The following is a 20,395-nucleotide window of genomic DNA, read 5'->3' on the forward strand; positions in this document are numbered from 1 at the left end:
CTTTCCTTCAGTGATTCTGCTTGTTAACAGCAGGTGTTCATAATTAATGCTCAATCATCAGTTAATTATCTCATTAACTTCAAGACCGCTTTACCTCTGTAGTGTGCACACATATGAACACTGAGCAGTGTTGATTTAACATGGGCGTTTTTCTGTGTACTATTACATAAATCTTACCTGTTTCATTTACATACGACTGACAAATATAAATCACATTCAGTTTATTAATACAATTACATAAATCTTATCTGTTTCATTTAGATATGACTTATAGATATGACTTAAAAATATGAATCACATTCAGATTATTGATTGGTTTATGTTAAAACTATGTAATCCAAATGCATGGAAATTTGTTATGCAATTCAAATACATAAATCTTATTTTTAGACAAATTTTTTTTTTGAGTGTACAAATAATAATAATAATAATAATAATAAATAAAATGAAATAAAATGCAAACAAGTTATTGGACAACATTACTTAGGCTACATATAAAGAATCAAAATACAAATGCCATGGATAAATAAAATGAAATGGCCTCCGCCCGGACAATACGGGAATGATTTTACTCAAACCATATTGTTGATGAAAATGATACAAGAACAATAAAAGTACTTGTTATGAATAATAAAGCATCAGTGTTTTTGAAAACATATTCAACTTTTTAATATTACAGTAATATTAAAAATCTTTAATATTTCTGTTTCAAATAACGTTGTGTTTGAGCTGCGTGCGCTAAAGCTAAAGAGCTGAAGGAACACCCCTAAACTGAAGCTTTGTTAGATGGTTTTAGCTCAACGGAACACTACCTATATGATAAATTAGATATTTATACAAAATAAACACAATATTACAACTTATACTTGCACAAAATCATGCACAGATTAACTTGAGCTATTATTAATAGTAATCATCTATTACATAGTGAAACTCCTGTTGTGGATGCGCTCCTCCCAGGACAACACGCTGAAATACAGCAACTAAACCCAAAGAATTCACGACGTTTTTAATGCAATAGTTTGCTCATTATAATGTTATGTATATATGACACTCCCAATCATAATTAATGTTCTGCATTGAAGCTAATGATCGTCACCGGTACAATGAAGTGTGTTCTGCATTGCTGTTTGAGCGCTCGTGCTGAAGAGATGACCACCAGTAGGCCTACAGTGAAGCGCTTTACTGCAGCGCTCATTAACTCAGCCAAATGCATCCTATATGAGATCAATCAGATATATATCACAAAATTAAAAAAAATATTACAACTTACAATTCCACAGAGTGCTGCGATTGCACAAGCGAACTCTCCCTTAACCCCCCGGGGTTGGCGGTATCGCCGGCGATACCAGCTCGCTTTTTTCTTATGAGTGCAAACGAGACTCTAAATACTCTGTTGATTTTGATCTTAAATATAAGTGTTGTACATCAATCAATCCTGTTAATGTTAGTAAGAGTGACACTTGTCTGGCCACGCCTTTGGTTCTTCTTATTGGCTCAGCTTCAGTGACATCACTACAGGTTAACTAAGCCCTGCCCACATTGGCACAACTGACAGAAATGCAAGAGGTGAGATCACAGGTTTACACATTCCGAAGAAGAAGAAGAAGAAGAAGAAGAAGAAGAAGAAGAAGAAGAAGAAATGGCTCTAAACATGTTCTTTCGTCAACAAACTCTTCTCCTGCATTAGATACTTTTCTTGCTGTAACTGTGAGAATGGCTGAACGAGATCAGAGGAGGTGAGGCTTGTGTTATTAGTATTTCCTTCAGAGATGTTTTTTGCTTTTGAGAAGTCATTTATCCAAGAATAAACTATTAAATGGATAATAAAATGAAAATGTTTTCGTTACTAACTCACCCTCGTGTTGTTCCCAAACCTTTACGAGTTTCTTTCTTCTGTTGAACATAAAAGAAGATATTTTGAAGACTGTTGGTAACCAGACAGTTTCTACTTCCCATTGACTTCCATAGTATTTTTTCTTTCCTACTATGGAAGTCAATGGGTGCCATCAACTGGTTCCCAACAATTTTTTAAATATCTTCTTTTGTGTTCAACAGAAAAAAGAAACTCATTTAAGTTTAGAACAAATCATTTTTGGGTGAACTATCTATTTAAGGTCAGAGAGCAGACGTTATGTTGGTTGCATCTGAATTAGGGTTTTAGTTTTATCTGATGTTACTGTATGCAGAGATGGGCATAAATACATGGAAATGTATTTAAAATACAAATACAAAATACTGTGTGAAAAAATGTATTTAAAATACAAATACAGCATTTTGTATTTTGAAAATACATGTGAAATTGGCCATCCAGTGCAGGGATAGGTCACAGTGAATGAAGAAACTACACAGACCTACTGACTTTACATTCCTAACCACATCTCTGCCCTTTCTTTCTTTCTTTCTTTCTTTCTTTCTTTCTTTCTTTCTTTCTTTCTTGCAATTACAAATAAACTTATGCAAAATAGCAGCCATTTATATACTTATGTCTGGTTACAATTATTTGTGGTGAACACTATTAAAAAAATCATACTGTATGTAAAACTGTGGGAACCTTTTCTGCTATCTAGCAAAGAATATGGATGGGCGATATGACCAATTTTACTTCACAGTAACAATATCATGGTTTCACAATTCTCAATATCAGTTTTGATTCCACAGCATAAACTGAATTTCAAACTCTTTTGAGTTTTTTTTCTTTTCTTTTTGTTGTTGTTGCAATGCTTTTAAAGCATTAAAGCAGGTATGTTTATTTTATGTAAAGTTTATTTGTTTCATTAAGTTTATTAAAATTAGAAAGTGTATCTAAAATTTAAAATTAGAATTAATTTAAATTCATTTGACACTATTTACCCCTTTTTAATTAAAAAACAAAACTTTTTTTATGTACAATAAAACTAAAAGCTGAAGATGTTTGTGGAGTATCATTCATCAGTGTTTCTTTTTCCACTCCAACGTAATTTTCCAGTAATTCCTGTCCACTAAAAGCTGCACGGATAAATTTGCTTACCCCACACATAGGCCCATCTATGTAAACGATTTAGAAAAAGTTCCATCAATTCACACTTTATATCATCACTATGATAGTGTCATATCACCCAGCCCTAACATGCAGTGATGCTTTAAACACGTTTGACAAGCTAGTTGATAAAAATCAACAACCGGTCAAGACTGATTGGCTAACGCTATTTTCCCACTTGTCTGTGCTCTTTTATTCTTTCATGTTAACTGAAGTGAATAATGCACTATTTTAACTTTAATCAACAAGTAGAATTAATCATGACATTCTCACCTTATTCCAACAACAACAAAAAATCTCTGATCCAATGCTGAGCTAGTGAATGTCTGAACTAGTTGATGCACAAAATCAATACTCTGATAAAGAGGTTGACTGGCAAAAAGTATTTTATGTATTTTGAAAATACAAATATATTCATCTTAAATGTATTTAAATACAAATTATAATTTTTTTCCAAAGGCTTTAAAGTACAAAATAGTATTTTGTATTTCAAATGCGTATTTTAAATACATGTATCTGAAATACTGCCCATCCCTGACTGTATGTAGAGTTTAAGATAAACCATAGGTTAACAATGTTTTAAATCAAAGCAATTTAGATTTTAAAGTTTCAAAAGTCAAAACCATGGTTCATTTGGGACTTTAACTATATTAACCACGGGTTTTTGGTTTTATTCAAAGACCCTGGTTAATTTTCATAAGATTATTAAAGACCGTGTGGGGGTTTACTAACTGACCATAGTCTGTGCACTTTCACACCCCTTAACAATAGGGTTGTCACAATATATCGCACTAAAAAAAGGATCAATATGTATTGTGTATAAAAAAGTTTCACGTATTGTGTATAAAAAAGTTTCACGTTTTCAGAGTTTTAGTGTCAGTACTACATTAAACTGCTATATGTAATGTTGAATATAATGTATAATAATGCAATGGGGGAATATGTGTGTGTCCTGATAATGCCAAATATCTGATGTTACCAGTAAAAGTGCCCTATACATTATTTTAAATATATCTAGTCAGTGACACTGACGTTATTCTGTTATGTTATTCTGGCGTCTCTATTGTCCTGTGCTTTGGGTTTCAGCACCAAGTCCAAGCCTGTTCATTTCCACCAATTTAATACCAAATTTAGCATTTTAATCAACAGCACATTTGTTGTTTACCTTTTATCATATGTCTTGGAGTATCGCAATAATATCGTATCGTGAGATGTATCGAATCGTGACTTGAGGGTATCGTTACACCCCTTAACAATCATTCCAGCCACTCACAATATAAATGCTAATAGCTCTGTTCTGCTGCTTCCCATTTACTTTCTTTCAATCACATTTATTATATCTTTTTTCTCGAAGATCTGCTGACCGTAATATCGTGCACTGCTTGCGGTGCCACAAGCCTCAGGAGAACCTCCCCGTTCACCTGGCCAGGGTTTGCATGAGAAACGGCAGCACACCTGAAGAGCGAATGGAGGAGGTTCAGAAGGCCAGGGCTTCCAGTCGAGAGTGGATCTTCAACAACAGGACCTGGGATTACAGGTGTCTCCGTGAGATCCTTCCCGACACACACTCCCGGACCGTCATGGTGAAGGAGCTTCTGTGCCGGGGTTTCTTCATCACGAACCAGCCTCAGGAGTCCCACACGGCCCTGGATCCTGACAGTGACTCGGACACGACCGATAGAGATCCTCCTTCAACCCAAACCTCTTCCGTGAGGATAAAGATGAAGGAGGCGGGTCTGTATGGCAAGTTCCCGGCGAATGCCGAGCTCCTGGTGGACTTTAAGAAGCACCTGATGAAGTCACTCAGGGTCTCCCACTGTCAGACGAAGGTGAGATCTCTTCACCCGTTTCACTTCACACGCTCAACTTTTGCAATAAATGTCATTAAAAAAACGATTGCGAAATGCCGGCTTTTCTATTAATCGATGCAACTAAAATATAGCGGCCATTCAGAAGTTCTACTAGCCCAAAAAACAAAGTTTCATATATATACAGTACTGTGCACAAGTCTTAAGCATGTTAATAAAATGGTTTTAAGTCAGTTTTTTATATCTTTTGCTGTAGTGTGTCAGTAGGAAATATCAGTTTACATTTCCAAACATTGTTTTTGCCATTAATTATAATAATCCAGTGAGATTTGTGTATGCACAAGGAGTCTGACAACAGCCGGTATGATCTGATCTCACCATCATCGAGTCCGTCTGTGATTACATGAAGAAACTGAGACAGACTAAATCCAGAAGAATTGCGGGAACGTCTCCGAGATGCTATTAACATGCCTAAGACTTTTGCACAGTACTGTATATACAGTATATATTCTAGAATTTGGATTTCATACATTCATTTCTTGTTCAAACAAAATCCTGTCATCCAGCATCTCCTCCCTTCCTCTTTCATCCTCATCATTTTCACCACAAATGTGTTTTAGCTGGACAGATCAATACAGTAGAAAGAACATAAAAAAATGTTGGAAAATAATGTCTTTTCTGATAACCAAATGCTTTTTAATCTTCACTATTGCTTCCATGCAAATGAACAAGCGTGCCGTTATTGTTGCGTATAGTGACGTGCGTGTTCAAGTAAGCCAGAAATGCACAGATTCTGCACAGTACGCTGTATTTAATATCATGATGAGTGTTTATTATCATAGTATATCTCAGTCGTCGCATTAGCCATCATTTTAATGGAAAGAGACGTAGGCGTGTTTTCCAAGCATTAATGGAAAGTTAGGCCTTTTATACTTGAGCGGCACATATGAGGAGTTTCTGGGTGTTTCTCCCTCATTTCTGCTAGTGGTCGTCGACCGATATCGTTTTTTTGATGGCCGATGCCGATATCTTAGAGAGCAGGGTGGCCGATGTAAAGCCGGTATTTTTATATAGCCTATACTTTATATTTATTTTAATCAATATTTAATAAAATATAAATAAATTAGAAAACAAATCCTTAAAATAAACATGCTTATACTTTAGATGGCAACTTCTTGAATCTGCAATCCTATTACAGTATTTTTCACAAATAAAGTAATTGTTTAAAAATATATGAATATGTGAATAAAAAGGAAGTAAACACTGTAACATTGCACTCAGTAATCTGGTAATATTGTGCGCACTGGTAATCATATTTTTTCAAATAAAGACAAGGTAACACTAATATTACATACAGCACACAGTGAAAACGATATGAATATGACACAGTGGGCAACTGGATATAGCACAGCATATTTTAAAATGAAGGATTTAAATTTTTTCGATCGTGTCTCCTGTGAAGCTGATCTTCTGTTCACATTCACTCACTTCACACGGACCGACCGTCCCTAACACGTTTATGCACACTTCACAAGATATCACAGCTGGATTCCATTAAATCTGCAATGAAATTAAATGTTTATTAGATATTCAGAGATTTGATTAAATGATGTAGATGCACATTTGCTGAATGTTGACGGTAAATGAAAGTATTTTAGCCTGATTGTTTGCCTTTTCTGTTACAAATAATATAAAAGCAACGCTTTACTTTTTACCAGTTCTGTCTAACAAAGTATTAGATATGACTGACAGAGATCGTAAACTAATGAAGACGGAGAATGTGAGTGAGCGCTGTGTGAGCAGGCGCTGGTGTTCTCAGCGCCACCCGTCAAAATAAAAGTCCCGCTTCCAACACATCGGCCTTGGCGATATATCGGTTGACCACTAATTTCTGCTTCAATCTCTTGATAAACTGTGGCATTTCTTTGTTGTTTAGAATCCAGTATTCCTGTAATTCTTTTGTCTTTTATGAGTTTAATGAAGAAATCTGTCTCGTCTTCTGTCCAAACACACCGCATCATCTACGTCAGCTGACCTGTAAATGCGCAAAAACTGTTTCCATTGCAGTTTTACGAAATATTCCTTTTTCGAACTGCCTGAAAAACCACCTCATGCAAGCGTTAACTTTTTTTTTTATATATATGGGAGTTTTTTCGAAATTGACACGTTTCCATTGGGCGTATTTTCAATTCACAATTTCAGTTTGTGCGATTTGAAGGGTAATGGAAATGTGGCTTATGTTCCGTAGCTCTTCTTTCTTTTAATGATCTTAATGCTGACACTTCTTTCTCACGTCCTTCTTCACAGGTTGACAACGTGTCCCGTTTCCTCCGGTACGTGCAGCCCCTGTCTCATTCTATGTTTAGCAGTTCCCCGTTATGTTGATTAGTTTTCCCAGGTGTTTTTCATTAGCCACGCCCCCTTGTTATCTTGTTTAGCTGGTCTGTCTGTGTATTTAAGCCCTGTGTCTTGTTTCAGTGTTTGTGGGTTCTTGATGTTGAATGTTGTTCTGTTCCTGAGTCCTGATCTTGAGTCTGTCTGCATCTGTGAAGTTCTGGGTTTATTTAATAAAGTGCTGCATGTGGATTTGGATCCTGCTTCCTCCTTTGATTCTACCTCAACGTAACAGATAGAGCTCCCAGCATTAAAGATTGCCAGAGGATTTTAACAGTTGCGAAGTCAGACTTTCTCAGGATCCACGGGGATCTGCTGACGGGCACAGCGGTCTCAAGCCCCGACAAGACGCTGTACCGCTATTACCTCCAGGCGCTCTTGGTCTTCCGGCACATGCAGCGTCCAGGAGCCGTGACAGGATTGACCGTAAGTTCATCTACTTTAACCCTTGTGCGTCAATTAAAAAAAGTTACACATAGGTCCATAGAGGACAAAAAACCATAGAGGTCCATAGTTTCTGTGTCAAGAAACTGTCATAAAATTTTGAAGCTTGGTTGCACACACTTAAGTTTGGCCTCATTTTAAAGAAGACCCTCGGCAGATTATTGTTAAAGTAAAAGTTTAAAAAGTGAAAAGTTATAGAGGTTTAAGTTTATGAACAATATTTGATATAAAATCAAAAATCAAAGCCATAAATCTAAACAAGTTGTGCTCCAAATTTGAGGTTGAGATCCCAAAAAAAGAGCTTTCAGTGAGATATTGTTTGGGCGCAGTAACACATTTTCTCCATTAGATGCAGCAAAACTCCACTGATACACACAGTGGTTGGATTTGTGATTTGCAGTATAGTTTCTTTCTCTCAAATATTAAAAGCACATAAACGCACACACACACATTTTTTTATTACACACATACAAACCACACTCTGACATCCATACCAACACACCCACACAATTATAGCTGAATAATTTATCCAGTTGGCTCTATAGTATGCCGAAGCAGAAAAACAGAATAAAGCGAGTATTTGTTTTATAAGCCAAACCTGAGAAATGGCACCATCTGGGAAAATTTTTACGTTTGAAGCCTTGCTAACAGAATGAAAGATTAAAAATTGCAGTTTTAATAGGTTTAAATTGTCCAAAAGGTCCTGAGGAACTATTTTGTGTACCTAGTGTCAAATAGATTTATTAAAGGAAATGGGATGGGATGGGGGATGGGGGATGGGGGGGGATAGTAAAATTTCAAAAAAAATACACACCTGTGCCAAAATGTATACAGTTGGCATTTGCACAGACAAAATTATCAATTTAATGAGTTTGTTAACTCAGGATATGCTGGACACGTATGCAATATTAAACTAAACCTTTTCGATGTTTCCCAGGATGAGGACTGGGTGGAGCGGATCGCTCACGGTGGCAGGGTGGTGATCGGCGTAAGGAAGGAGAAAACTGCAAGCATACAAATAGCCTTGACACAAGAGGAGGAAGCTGTAAGTTTGAGCGTGATACAAACAGCAGATTGCACAGCGCCTGTGTTTTACATTCAGTAACTGTGGTGTTTCTCCGCAGTGTTTTCAGCTGTACTACAAGCAGATCAGGCCTGGGAACATCAGGCTCGAAACATTCTGCCAGGGTTTTTTCGTGTCGTCGTCCGGCGAGGCTGTTTCCAATGTGTCACATGACGTGTTCCACCTCCATGAAATGTACGTACTGTACCTACACAGATCCATGTGTAAATGGAGACACTTTACTATATCCTGTCAGTCACGGTTAGAGTTGGGTATCGTTTGAATTTCAACTATTCCGATTCCAATTGATCCTTTGCAGGGAGTTTGATTGACAGGCGATCTGACCAATCATAATCCGCCATTTATGTCCGACAAATCAGTCAGGAGAGTTACTAGATTAATGTTGGAGGATTTGAACCTGAAAAACGGAGTATACTGACGTCTTTCCGCGGTTAAAACAACATTCCTTCTTATGTTCATTCATGTTTATTTGAAGCTATAAATTAACTAGAAAGAAGAGATGATCGGTTCACGAGAAGCTTTAACTGAGGCGCCACAGCGATCTGTCACGACACATTAAAGATCCACAAAACGGTATTTATTGTTTAAATTTCTTTACAAAATGACCAAATTTGAAAGTTGAGACTTTGTTTCATATCAAAAGTAACCTGGTCTGTCCTGTTTGTCAGTGTGTTGTCAGTGTCCTCTCTGCTCTGCAATCATGCGCGATGTATTTTTCACTGTGTGAGAACATGGTGGGGCGTGAGAGCGGCATGGTTTGTCGGACATAGCAACAGTAACTATAGGGGGCGGGTCTTTGCGAACGGTCAATTCTGCTTATCGATTCCTAATTTTGAATCCAGTAAGGTAAAAAAAAAAAAAAAAAAAAAAGGGATATCATTCACATTTAGTCTTACTGCAAAACATTTAGTTGAATATCTTGATCAAAAATCAACAGGCTAAAAATACCATAGCAAAAACTTGCCTAACTAATATAAATTTCAAGCATTATTAAAGACTAGTAAACACACACAGTAATTAAAAAAGAACTAATAAAATACTAGCAATCGCAACAAATAGATACAACTGAACAAAGATACGATTGAAACGGTGTTTTAAGATTTTCAGGTATTCAGGTACAAAAACTGTAATCAAAAGTAAAATAGCACTGCACTTTATAAATAAAATATACATTAGAAATATAGTTACAAAAGTTATCCAGTCAAGAATGAGCGAATTTTCTCTGTCTTTTGTTGTTTGATTAGTGTTATTATAGATTGCTGTCACTTTAAGAGTTGCCTAATCTACAGTAGAGAAACAACGATCTCCTATATTTTGAATTTGGACTGCAGTACTTATTTCCACCACTAGCTGTCATTCTTACAGACTGCACCTTTAAAGGGATAGTTGACTTTGAAATTAATTTTTGGTATGTTTTAGCTTACCTCAAGGGCATCCAAGATGTAGGTGTCTTTTTTTTCCGCAGTAGTTTCAATTTTGATATTTTTAGGTCAAACCGTTCTTGTCTGTCAGTCATATAATGCAGGTCTATGGTCATTATCTCAAAGAGCATGCACAGAGTCCAAATTAAAACAATTCCCCGTCGTCCAAATTAAACAATTCCCCATCGTAAGTACACATTGATGGCCTAAGACACGAAACGAGCGGTTTGTGTGAGAAAACGAACAGTATTTATATCGTTGTTACCTCTTGTACACAGCCATGTCCAAGTGATCTGAGAGCGCGGGCGGGTATAGATATATACAATAGAAGTCGCCTTGGCGACTGCAGTTCATTGGAACGAAACCGTAGCCAAGGCGACATCTAGTGTATATATCTATGCACCAGTCTGCGTACATGTCAGATCAGATCACTTTAATGTTTTAAAGTCATATTGAAATGCTCTCAAAGGAATCGATAAGAGGAATCGAAATTTACATTTTATAACAAGTATCCGATTCCTGACCAAGTATTCGATTCCATTCAATTCCAATCGATTTTCGATTCCCAACCCTAGTCACAGTCATATCACAGTTAACATTTGATGTAATGTTTTCTTCCAGGTATAAACTGGCCTGTGTGAAGAGTTTTAGATCGGCTCCACAAAGCCTCCCGGTGCACAAACAGAGGGCCGTAAACCTGTACCTGTCCAATAACACTGGAAATCCAACGCCTCAGGACACCGTGGACGCCGCTGAGCTCCTCGACTCCTTGTCCGGGTCAGTCTCCACTCAACACATCACCTGGGGCCGGTTGCATAAGACGATAAGACTAGTCTTACAAGTTAGACATACTTTTTTTTTTTCTTTAAAGGGATAGTTCACCCATAGATAAAATTTACCCCATGAGTTACTCATCCTCATGTCATCCTAGATGTATATAACATTCTTCTTTCAGACGAATTCAATCAGAGTTACATTAAAACATGTCCCGGCTTTTTCAAGCTTTATAATGGCAGTGAATGGCTGTTTCTGTTTTGAAGTCCATAAAAAAAAGCATCTATCCATCATAATGGATAGATGGCTGTCAGCAGCCATGTCACCCTGTAGCCCAAGACTGGTTGCCCACTGAAGCTAAGCAGGGCTGAGCCTGGTTAGTACCTGGATGGGAGACCTCCTGAGAAAAACCAGGTTGCTGCTGGAAGAGGTGTTAGTGAGGCCAGCAGGGGGTGCTCACCCTGTGGTCTGTGTGGGTCCTAATGCCCCAGTATAGTGACGGGGACACTATACTGTCAAAGAGCACCGTCCTTCGGATGAGACATTAAACCGAGGTCCTGACTCTCTGTGGTCATTAAAAATCCCAGGATGTCTTTCGAAAGAGTAGGGGTGTAACCCCGGCATCCTGGCCAAATTTGCCCAGTGGCCTCTGTCCATCATGGCCTCCTAATCATCCCCATATACCGATTGGCTTCATCACTGTCTCCTCTCCACCAGTAAGCTGGTGTGTGGTGAGCGTTCTGGCGCAATATGGCTGCCGTCGCATCATCCAAGTGGATGCTGCACATTGGTGGTGGTTGAGGAGATTCCCCCCTTCTATGTAAAGCGCTTTGAGTGCCGAGAAAAGCGCTATATAAATGTAATGAATTATTATTATTATTATTATTATAATAGTGTCCCACACGGCTCTACGGGGGTTAATAAAGACCTTCTGAAGTGAAGCCATGTGTCAGTGTAAGAAAAATATCAATATTTAAAACTTTATCGACTAAAATAACTAGTTTCCGGCAGACGGCCGTACGCAAGTCGACTTACGCCACAAGAGTAACACTTGACGATGTATGACGTATGATGTAGGAGTAGCGTAAGCTTTGACGCCTCGCGCGGTTCAAACAAACAGGGCTGGGCAACAAACTCAAGCTCCTCCCACATTTAAAAAACTAATAATGTCGTTTTAGATGTCTAATTCGTGACTGGTGTTTTGCTCTCTCCTCTGCGCTTCAGCGTTCGTCATTTCATCATGCGTCGGGTCAGAGGTCACTCTTCTACCGTAAATCGATGCGTACAGCTGTCTGTCAGAAACTAGTTATTTTAGTCGATAAAGTTTTAAATATGGATATTTTTCTTACACTAACACATCGCTTCACTTCAGAAGGCCTTTATTAACCCCCGCAGAGTCGTGTGGAGTTCGTTTATGATGGATAAATGCTTTTTTTTATGTGCTTCAAAACATAAACAGCCATTCACTGCCATTATAAGGCTGGGAAGAGCCAGGACATTTTTAGTATAACTCAGATTGTATTCGTCTGAAAGAAGAAAGTCATATACTCCTAGGATGACTTCATGGTGAGTAAATCATGGGCTAATTTTTATTTTGGGGTGAACTATCCCATTAAGACTGTTCATAGGTTTTTTTTTTTTTTTTTTGGTTACATCAAAACGTAGATTAGCCTAATTTGATACAGAAAATTAAAACGGACTGCCCCTGACTAACTGCTAGTGGTCACACTAGAACTTAAGATAATGTCTTAACATAATGGCTATGTTTATACAACTGGTCCTTTTTATACAAGTGTTTTTTCTTATATTTATTCATCACTTATACAGTGCTTCCTCGGACGACGACACCTCATTGGCTGAACTGAGTTCTGCTGGATCCAGCATAGAGGAACACGCTTCACGAAAAGATTTCTCTGCCTCAAAGCCAGATTTCCCGTTTCTCTGGAGGGTCAGCCACCCTTGAAAAAGCAGTGGGTCGACTCGGGTTTTCCAGAAGACCGTGTGCTTTATGATAAGTGGCGAGCCTCCCAGTACAAACAGAGAGAGCAATATCTGCTGTGTGAGTCTCAAAATACACCAATACAGCATTGACACGACACAAACTAGGCCATTAAAGGGATAGTTCACCCCAAAAAATGAAAATTACCCCATGATTTACTCACCCTCAAGTCATCCTAGGTATATGACTATCTTCTTTCAGACGAACACAATCAGAGTTATATAAAAAAATATCCTGGCTAATCCAAGATTTATAATGGCATCATTATAAAAATCATTAAATATCATTTATAATGAATGGGAGCCTAAAATTTTAAGCCCAAAAAAGCGCATCCATCCATTATAGAAGTAATCCATACGACTACGGGGGTTATTAAAGGCTTTCTGAAGCAAAGCCATGCGTATGTGTAAGGAAAATATCTAAGTCAGAGTCCAACGGGGACCAGAGAGAGTCGGAGCCGGCAAAGGGATATCTAGTGGTTTGGACTAGGGATGTTGCGGTGACGGATTTTTTCCACCGGTTAATCGACGTGTAAAAAAACCGGTAATCCCAGTGTCACCGGGGTTGCGTGTCGGGGATTTCGGGTGGCCGAAAATGCGGACGTGCACACGTCTCAATTTACTTTCACTTTAATTAGCGGCAATTCAGTAGCATTTGTTTGAATTAATCATGGGTTAATTTATTTTATTCTTAATAAAAATACACAAAACAATAAGAAACTCGCTTGTATTACACACATCTTTATTGCAAAATGAATAATAACTTAACACACCATGCATAAACTAAACAAAAGCACTTATGAAACACCTTTAAAGTGCATTTATTAACAAAACGAACCACTGCACACATCGTCAAGTATCAAACAAGAAATTATATTTAAAAAATCACTATTCGTTAAATAAAGTGCCTGCCTTTTTCAGCAAAAAAACACACAAAAAAAACAAAACACCGCACAACCATCGAATATGAAACGAACGAACATCAAAAACTTCGTTAAATAAGGTAGCTTACCCGAATAATCACTGACACTTAAGTGAAAAAAAAAAACTAATATAAAAATTTAACTCGCGTTAAGCTGTTAAAAAAAAGAGGTAGGCCTATTAACTGCATACACCGTACAAAAAAATTATAAATAGGCTAAATGAGAAACAATAAACGAAAAACCTTCATTTTAAATTGCAACAGGGAACAAAACGTGATCACACTGCTTGTGGCATACATTCTTACATATTCCTGGCCAGAAAAGCCAACATATTTACCATTTCTGGTTTCAAAAGAGATCTTGTTGGGGTGATTATGTTTCCCATCGTGCTGAACACTCTCTCGGATGCGCAGCTTGTTGCACAAACACAAAGATATTTTTGGCTACTTTTGCCAAAACGGGGAGCCTATTTTGATTTTTTTCCACCACACCAGAGGATCTGTCTCAGCATTAAAGGAGGTTTTGCATTTCGCTTTGAAACCAGATCTTCCGCCATCCTTTGCCAGTTAGCTCGCCTCACTCTCCTCAAATGATAAATGAAATCGGACACCTGCTGCTTTACTGCGGCGCTCGTTCCGCTTACGCTAAATTACGAAGGCACGTAGTCACTAACTGAATTAAGTGCTTTATTGCTATAGGCTAAAACTTCAACACGATGGGGACGGTGCCGGTGGTCAAGTGCTATGACCGGTAGGTGGGTTAAACACTGTGTATCACCGGTAACACCGACTATCGCAACAAGCCTAGTTTGGACCCTTCAGGGGCCGAGGCCTCTCAGATGGAAAGCACTCGTGCCTGCAGTGCTGGCACTTCCAAGTTATAATATCTTACAAAAGTGGACGGCGAAGACCAGCCGGCCGCTGCACAAATGTCTTCAGTTGGTCCAAGCCCATGAAGAGGCCATACCCCTTGTGGAATGAGCCCTGACGCCTATTGGGACATTGCATACCCTTTGAGGCGTAGGCTAAAGAGGTAGCATCCACTATCCATCTTGATAATCTCTGTTTCGTGACTGGAAGCCCTTTGGTCCGGCCGCCGAAGCATACAAAGAGCTGTTCTGACTGTCTGAATGAGGCAGAACACTCCAGATAAAATCTGAGAGCCCTAACAGGGCAGAGTAGACTCAATTCTATATCGTCTTCCAGTGAGGGAAGCACCGATAGCGAAATGACCTGGGCTCTGAACGGGGCTGAGAGCACCTTAGGTACATAACCATGTCTTGGCCTGAGGACGACCTTGGAGTCGTTAGGCCCGAATTTGAGACCAGAAGCGTTCATAGAGAGCGCTTGCAAGTCGCCCACTCGCTTGACCGATGCTAGTGCTAGCAGGAGTGCAGTCTTAAGTGAGAGAGGCTTTAATTCATCCAACTGAAGCGGCTCGAAAGGGGGTCCCTTAAGGGCCCTGAGAACCGTGGATAGGTCCCAGGCAGGTATAGAGGGGGGTCGAGGCGCGTTAAGCCTCCTGGTCCCTTTTACCCCTTTTCCACCAAGGCAGAGCTGGTGCTGGTTCGGAGCCAGAGCCTAGTTTCAAATCGGTTCTTTGTTTTTCCACCGCCAAAGCACCAGCTCCGAACCAGTAAAACTGGTTCTTAAGTAGCACCAAATCATTGCAGGGTCTAGAACGGAGCCAAGAAAGAACCGCTTGCGTCAGAGGCTGGGGGCGGGGTTACCGTGGCCAACAAGGCTGAAGAGAAACTTGTGACCGCCATTTTTAAATAGCAGCTAGTCGAGCTAATAGCAGCTCGATTATAATATCCGTCTATGTAAGTTACGGCGAGCTGCACGAACGCGTTGGATGCCGATTTATTTTCGCAAACCCATGAGCATCCATAGTAACGCAACGTCTATTATTGTTGATGCCTTGTCCGAGATGCATCGGAGCAGCGTGGACCGATCAGAGCTGCGGGAGTGTTTGGAGATCATACGACTCCTTGTGCTTTTTGATCGCTTTCGCAGTGCTTTGATTTCATGTGCTGATCGTTCTGCGAGAAGCCGATACATCTCGAACAAGTCTGGTGTGTTTGTGTTTGGCGCTGCCGCACTAGCGTTGCTGGGCAACATGATACGTATGCAGTGACGTAAGATATAGCTCTGTTGTGGCTCTCTGGCCGGTGGAAACGCAAACCGGTTCTTAGTAAGCTCGTCAGTCGAACCAACTCCGAACTGGCAATAGCTCTAGCTCTGAACCAGCACCCGGTTCTTGTTGGTGGAAAAGGGGTATTTAAGGAAGCGCATGACCAGGTCGGTTCCTTCCCAAGGACTGGCCGGCCACAAAAGCATGGAAGGCTGCTATGGCCGCCACGTATACTTTGAGCGTGGAGGGGGTCCGGCCCGTGTCCATCAGCTCTTGCAGAAAGGAAAGTACTGATGGTACATCACATTAATAAGGGTCAAGGTCCCGAGCTGCACACCAGCCGGAGAACGCTGACCATTTAAGAGCGTAGAGCCGTCCGGTTGACGGCTCTCTAGCCTCGGATAGTGTTTAGGACCTTTTCCGGGAGGTTCCCGGATACCGGTTGAGGGGCCATACATGAAGGGCCCACAAGTCGGGATGAGGGTGCCAAATTGTTCTGTTCGCCTGTGTGAGGAGATCCTGTGATATGACTGTGACTATGGTTGGGAATCGAAAAATCGATTCCAATTCTGGAATCGAATACTTGGTCAGGAATCGGATACTTGTTATAAAATTTAAATTTCGATTCCTCTTATCGATTCCTTTGTGAAACCATTCAAGTGCAAGATGACTTGCTTTTATGTGCTGCATGCATGTGTAACTATATTGGGCAACTGTGCATAGTGACAGCAGCTAATAACACTACTCAAACAACAAAAGACAACAAAATTTTGGGCTCCCATTCACTGCTATTATAAAGCTTGGAAGAGCCAGGATATTGTTTAATATAACTCAGATTGTATTCGTCTGAAAGCAGAATGTCATATACACCTAGGATGACTAGATGGTGAATAAATCATGAGGTTATTATCATTTTTGGGTGAACTAACCCATTAATTCACCGTGACTCGCATGAGTAAAGTTATGTAACTCTTTCTTCAGCACACTTCACACACAGCAAGGCTTCAGCTGGAAAGGTGGTGAGGCTGATTGCGCAGGAGGGGTGGAAGACCAACTCCCCGAAGCCAGAAGAGGTCGAGAGGTTGTGGAAACCAGCTCCTCCAGACAGCATTGAGGCAAATCAGGTTATAATAAAGTGTGTGTCTGAGCAGACCTGGACCGGGCTGGCCGTCAAGAACTTTGGTGACGAGCACGGTCTAGGTAAGAAGAGCTTTCATTTTCCTTCTAAGGAGAGAAAATATACATTTTAGCAACTGTTACAGGGTGGCCACGGGTCCTTAATGGCCCCCGAAATCAAAATGTACGTATTTTTTTTCAGCTTTTATAAATATGTTAGCCTTAAGGTTATGAATAAGCTGGTGTGTTCCAAAAAAATTACAAAATTCGCATTTAGGAGATATAAGCATTCAGAACTTAATTACAATTTATTCACACCTCTACTATTGAATCCAGCGTATCATCAGCGCTCGGATTCGCTGTCAAGTACGACTCGCAGTCTGTGAGGTAAGCTAAACGCTATTGGCTATTTGAAAAGGGGGAGGAGCCATTCAATATGTCCCGCCTTAACTTCCTGTTTCAGTGGAAATCACGTCAACGCATCAAACAAAGCTGCGTGATCTAAGGCACTTCAGTGGGCCTTTAAAAAGTCTTAAATAAAGTTTTCCTAATGAAAGGCCTTAAGTTTTTAAATGTCTTAAATTCAGATCCGGTGGGTATTCAATATTTTTGGTCACATTACCGCAAAAATTTATTCCAGTCTGACGGTTATGTCTGTCAAATAGCCAGTGAAGCATCGAAACACACATCGAGTGATTCTGATTTTATTACATAAACAGCGATTGATAATGGATAGTGTTTTCTACAGAGAGAGACAGAGAGAGACAGAGAGAGAGAGAGACAGAGAGAGACAGAGAGAGAGAGAGAGAGACAGAGAGAGAGAGAGAGAGAGACAGAGAGAGAGAGAGACAGAGAGAGAGAGAGAGAGACAGAGAGAGAGAGAGAGAGAGAGACAGAGAGAGACAGAGAGAGAGAGACAGAGACACAACCAGGTCAGAGACCGCGGCCGGTCATCATTCGGCTTCACAAGTACCTTGTAAAGGAGAAAATCATCCGTGAAGCTCGGGCCAAAAGAGGTCAGTTGAAGTTCCAATCCCATTCCATCTCAGTCTACGAGGATTATCCACCTGAAATTGTGGCGCAACGGAAGGAATATAGAGAGGTGATGTCGGAGTTGTATAAACGCGGACTTAGACCAACGCTTCTATTCCCTGCCAGACTTTTTATCAAACTCAAGGAGGGAGGTAGGATGTACTTTTCTTCGGTTCCAGAAGCAATGCAATACGTTAAGAGTTAAGACATTGCCTTAAACTGGCTGGCTGGTGACCTGTGTGGTTATTTGAAAAGGCTTAGTCCTTGTGTTAAACGGCTTTGAGAACTGTCAATAAGGCATACCTTTTACTTTTATTTTACTTTTTATTTTCTACTGTCTTTATTTTTTTTTTGGCTTCTTATTTGAACAAAAATTACTTATGCATACTCATGATTGATTAATGAATTATACTTATAAATGTGGGTGTTGAGATCACCATCCAATGGTACAAATGTGTCAGTTTGTGCCCTACATAAATCAACTTGTGGTTGTGAGTGGGTGTGGATGTGAGGGTGTGTGTGGGTGTGGGTGTAAATGGAGCAAGGTGCAAAAGAGAGTACACCTAGGCAAGTGTATTTGTATTTTTTTTGATTATTTGTTGTATTTAGGAATAAATGCTTTATGTGTATATGCCTTATCATGGATGCTGGATGTAGGATTAGGTCTACTGTTTTTTGATGGGTTTGGATGATTCGGATGATCTAGATGAGGAGGTTCGGCTCTGTAGTGACATAGGTGCATATACCACTTGCAAGCAGTATGACTTAGAAAATCTTAAACACTTAAGTATGAATAATAACTTTTCGGTGGTCCATATCAATATCAGAAGCCTAACCAAACATTACGATCAATTAGTGTCAATGCTGTCTGCATCAGGTTGTAGCTTTGATGTAATTGCTTGTAGTGAAACCTGGTTAAATGATAGGTCATACTGTGATTCTCTAAACCTTAAGGGCTATAAACTTTACTACAAGAACAGATTAGGTAGAATGGGTGGAGGTGTGTGTCTTTATGTTAAATCAAGATTCCAGGCCAATGTCTGTGACAATTTGGCCTTGGATGATGAACAAATAGATTCATTGTTTGTGGATATAAGTATCAATGCAACTAGTAATCTTATCGTTGGCATTGTGTATCGCCCCCCTGATCTGAATCCTATTACTTTTACTAGTAAATTTGAGGAAACTCTTTTTGATATCAACAGGAAAAATCGAAACTGTATAATCCTCGGGGATTTTAATATTGATATCTCTAGGGATGGATCTATTAAAAATGATTTCATGAACACTCTTCACTCCTCCTCCTTTATACCGACTATTAATAGATATACTAGAGTAACTCACTCATCCAAGTCTATCATTGATAATATTATCACAAACATACAAAACTTGAGGTTGGAGTCAGGTGTGGTTGTGACTGATATATCTGATCACTACCCAATTGTGCTATCTTTAAACCTGGCATCCAAACCTCCACCTAAACGTTGTAAGATAAAGATCAGTGTCCTGAATGATAGAACATTACAACAGCTCCGTAATAATTTGGAGAGCAAGGTTTGGACTAGTGTGTATGAAACCCGTGATCCAGAGACTGCCTATGACAGTCTAATTCACGAATTAACGGAGTCCATTCATAATACTATTCCAGTGAAGACTGTCATATGCAGAAATGATGATCATCACCCTTGGCTTACTAAAGGGATTCTCAATTCTATCAAACATAAAAATAAACTTTATAAGGTTTACAGGAAAAATCCCAATGATGAAAATAAAAGTAAATATTTTAAGTTTAGAAATAAACTCACTCATATTATGAGGAAGAGTAAACAAATGTATTATACCGAACATATAAATGCAGCCCAAGGTGACTCCAAAAGGACCTGGGCTGTGTTGAATAAAGTTCTAAACAGGGGCCAGAAGTCAGCTGTGCTACCCGAATGTTCGAATGACAATTCACTTTCATTAGCTGATAGTTTCAATGATTACTTTGTCTCCTTGGGTGAAGATCTCGCAAAAAAAATCAGACCTCCTAACGGATCCTCTTTTAGACACTATCTCAATGGAAATTATAAACAATCTTTTTTTATGAAACCTACTGATAAAACTGAAATTCATAAAATTATTACAAATTTAAAGAGCTCTCGTACAGGAGGGGTTGATGGAATATGTAGTAAAATTATGATAGCTGTTGCAGATATAATAGCACAGCCACTTACACACTGCATTAACCTATCACTTTTGTATGGTGT

The 20,395-nt window shown here is 39.3% G+C and overlaps 1 protein-coding gene across 3 annotated transcripts in view; it reads left to right on the forward strand.

The window, feature by feature from the left end:
• Positions 1-20,395, forward strand: part of LOC309479461 (uncharacterized protein) — a 227,363-nt gene that overhangs the window by 4,620 nt on the left and 202,348 nt on the right. Inside the window, exons 6-9 of one of the 3 annotated variants that reach the window (XM_082143626.1) lie at positions 1,502-1,739; positions 4,374-4,848; positions 7,135-7,160; positions 7,306-7,641. In XM_082143626.1, the coding sequence (XP_081999752.1) occupies positions 1,561-1,739; positions 4,374-4,848; positions 7,135-7,160; positions 7,306-7,453 (828 nt within the window). In that variant the 5' untranslated portion in view covers positions 1,502-1,560 and the 3' untranslated portion in view covers positions 7,454-7,641. The other 2 variants (XM_082143628.1, XM_082143627.1) reach the window with 2 other exon arrangements.

Source organism: Leuciscus leuciscus (assembly GCF_965113295.1).
Source record: "Leuciscus leuciscus genome assembly, chromosome: 17".
Lineage (NCBI taxonomy): Eukaryota > Metazoa > Chordata > Actinopteri > Cypriniformes > Leuciscidae > Leuciscus > Leuciscus leuciscus.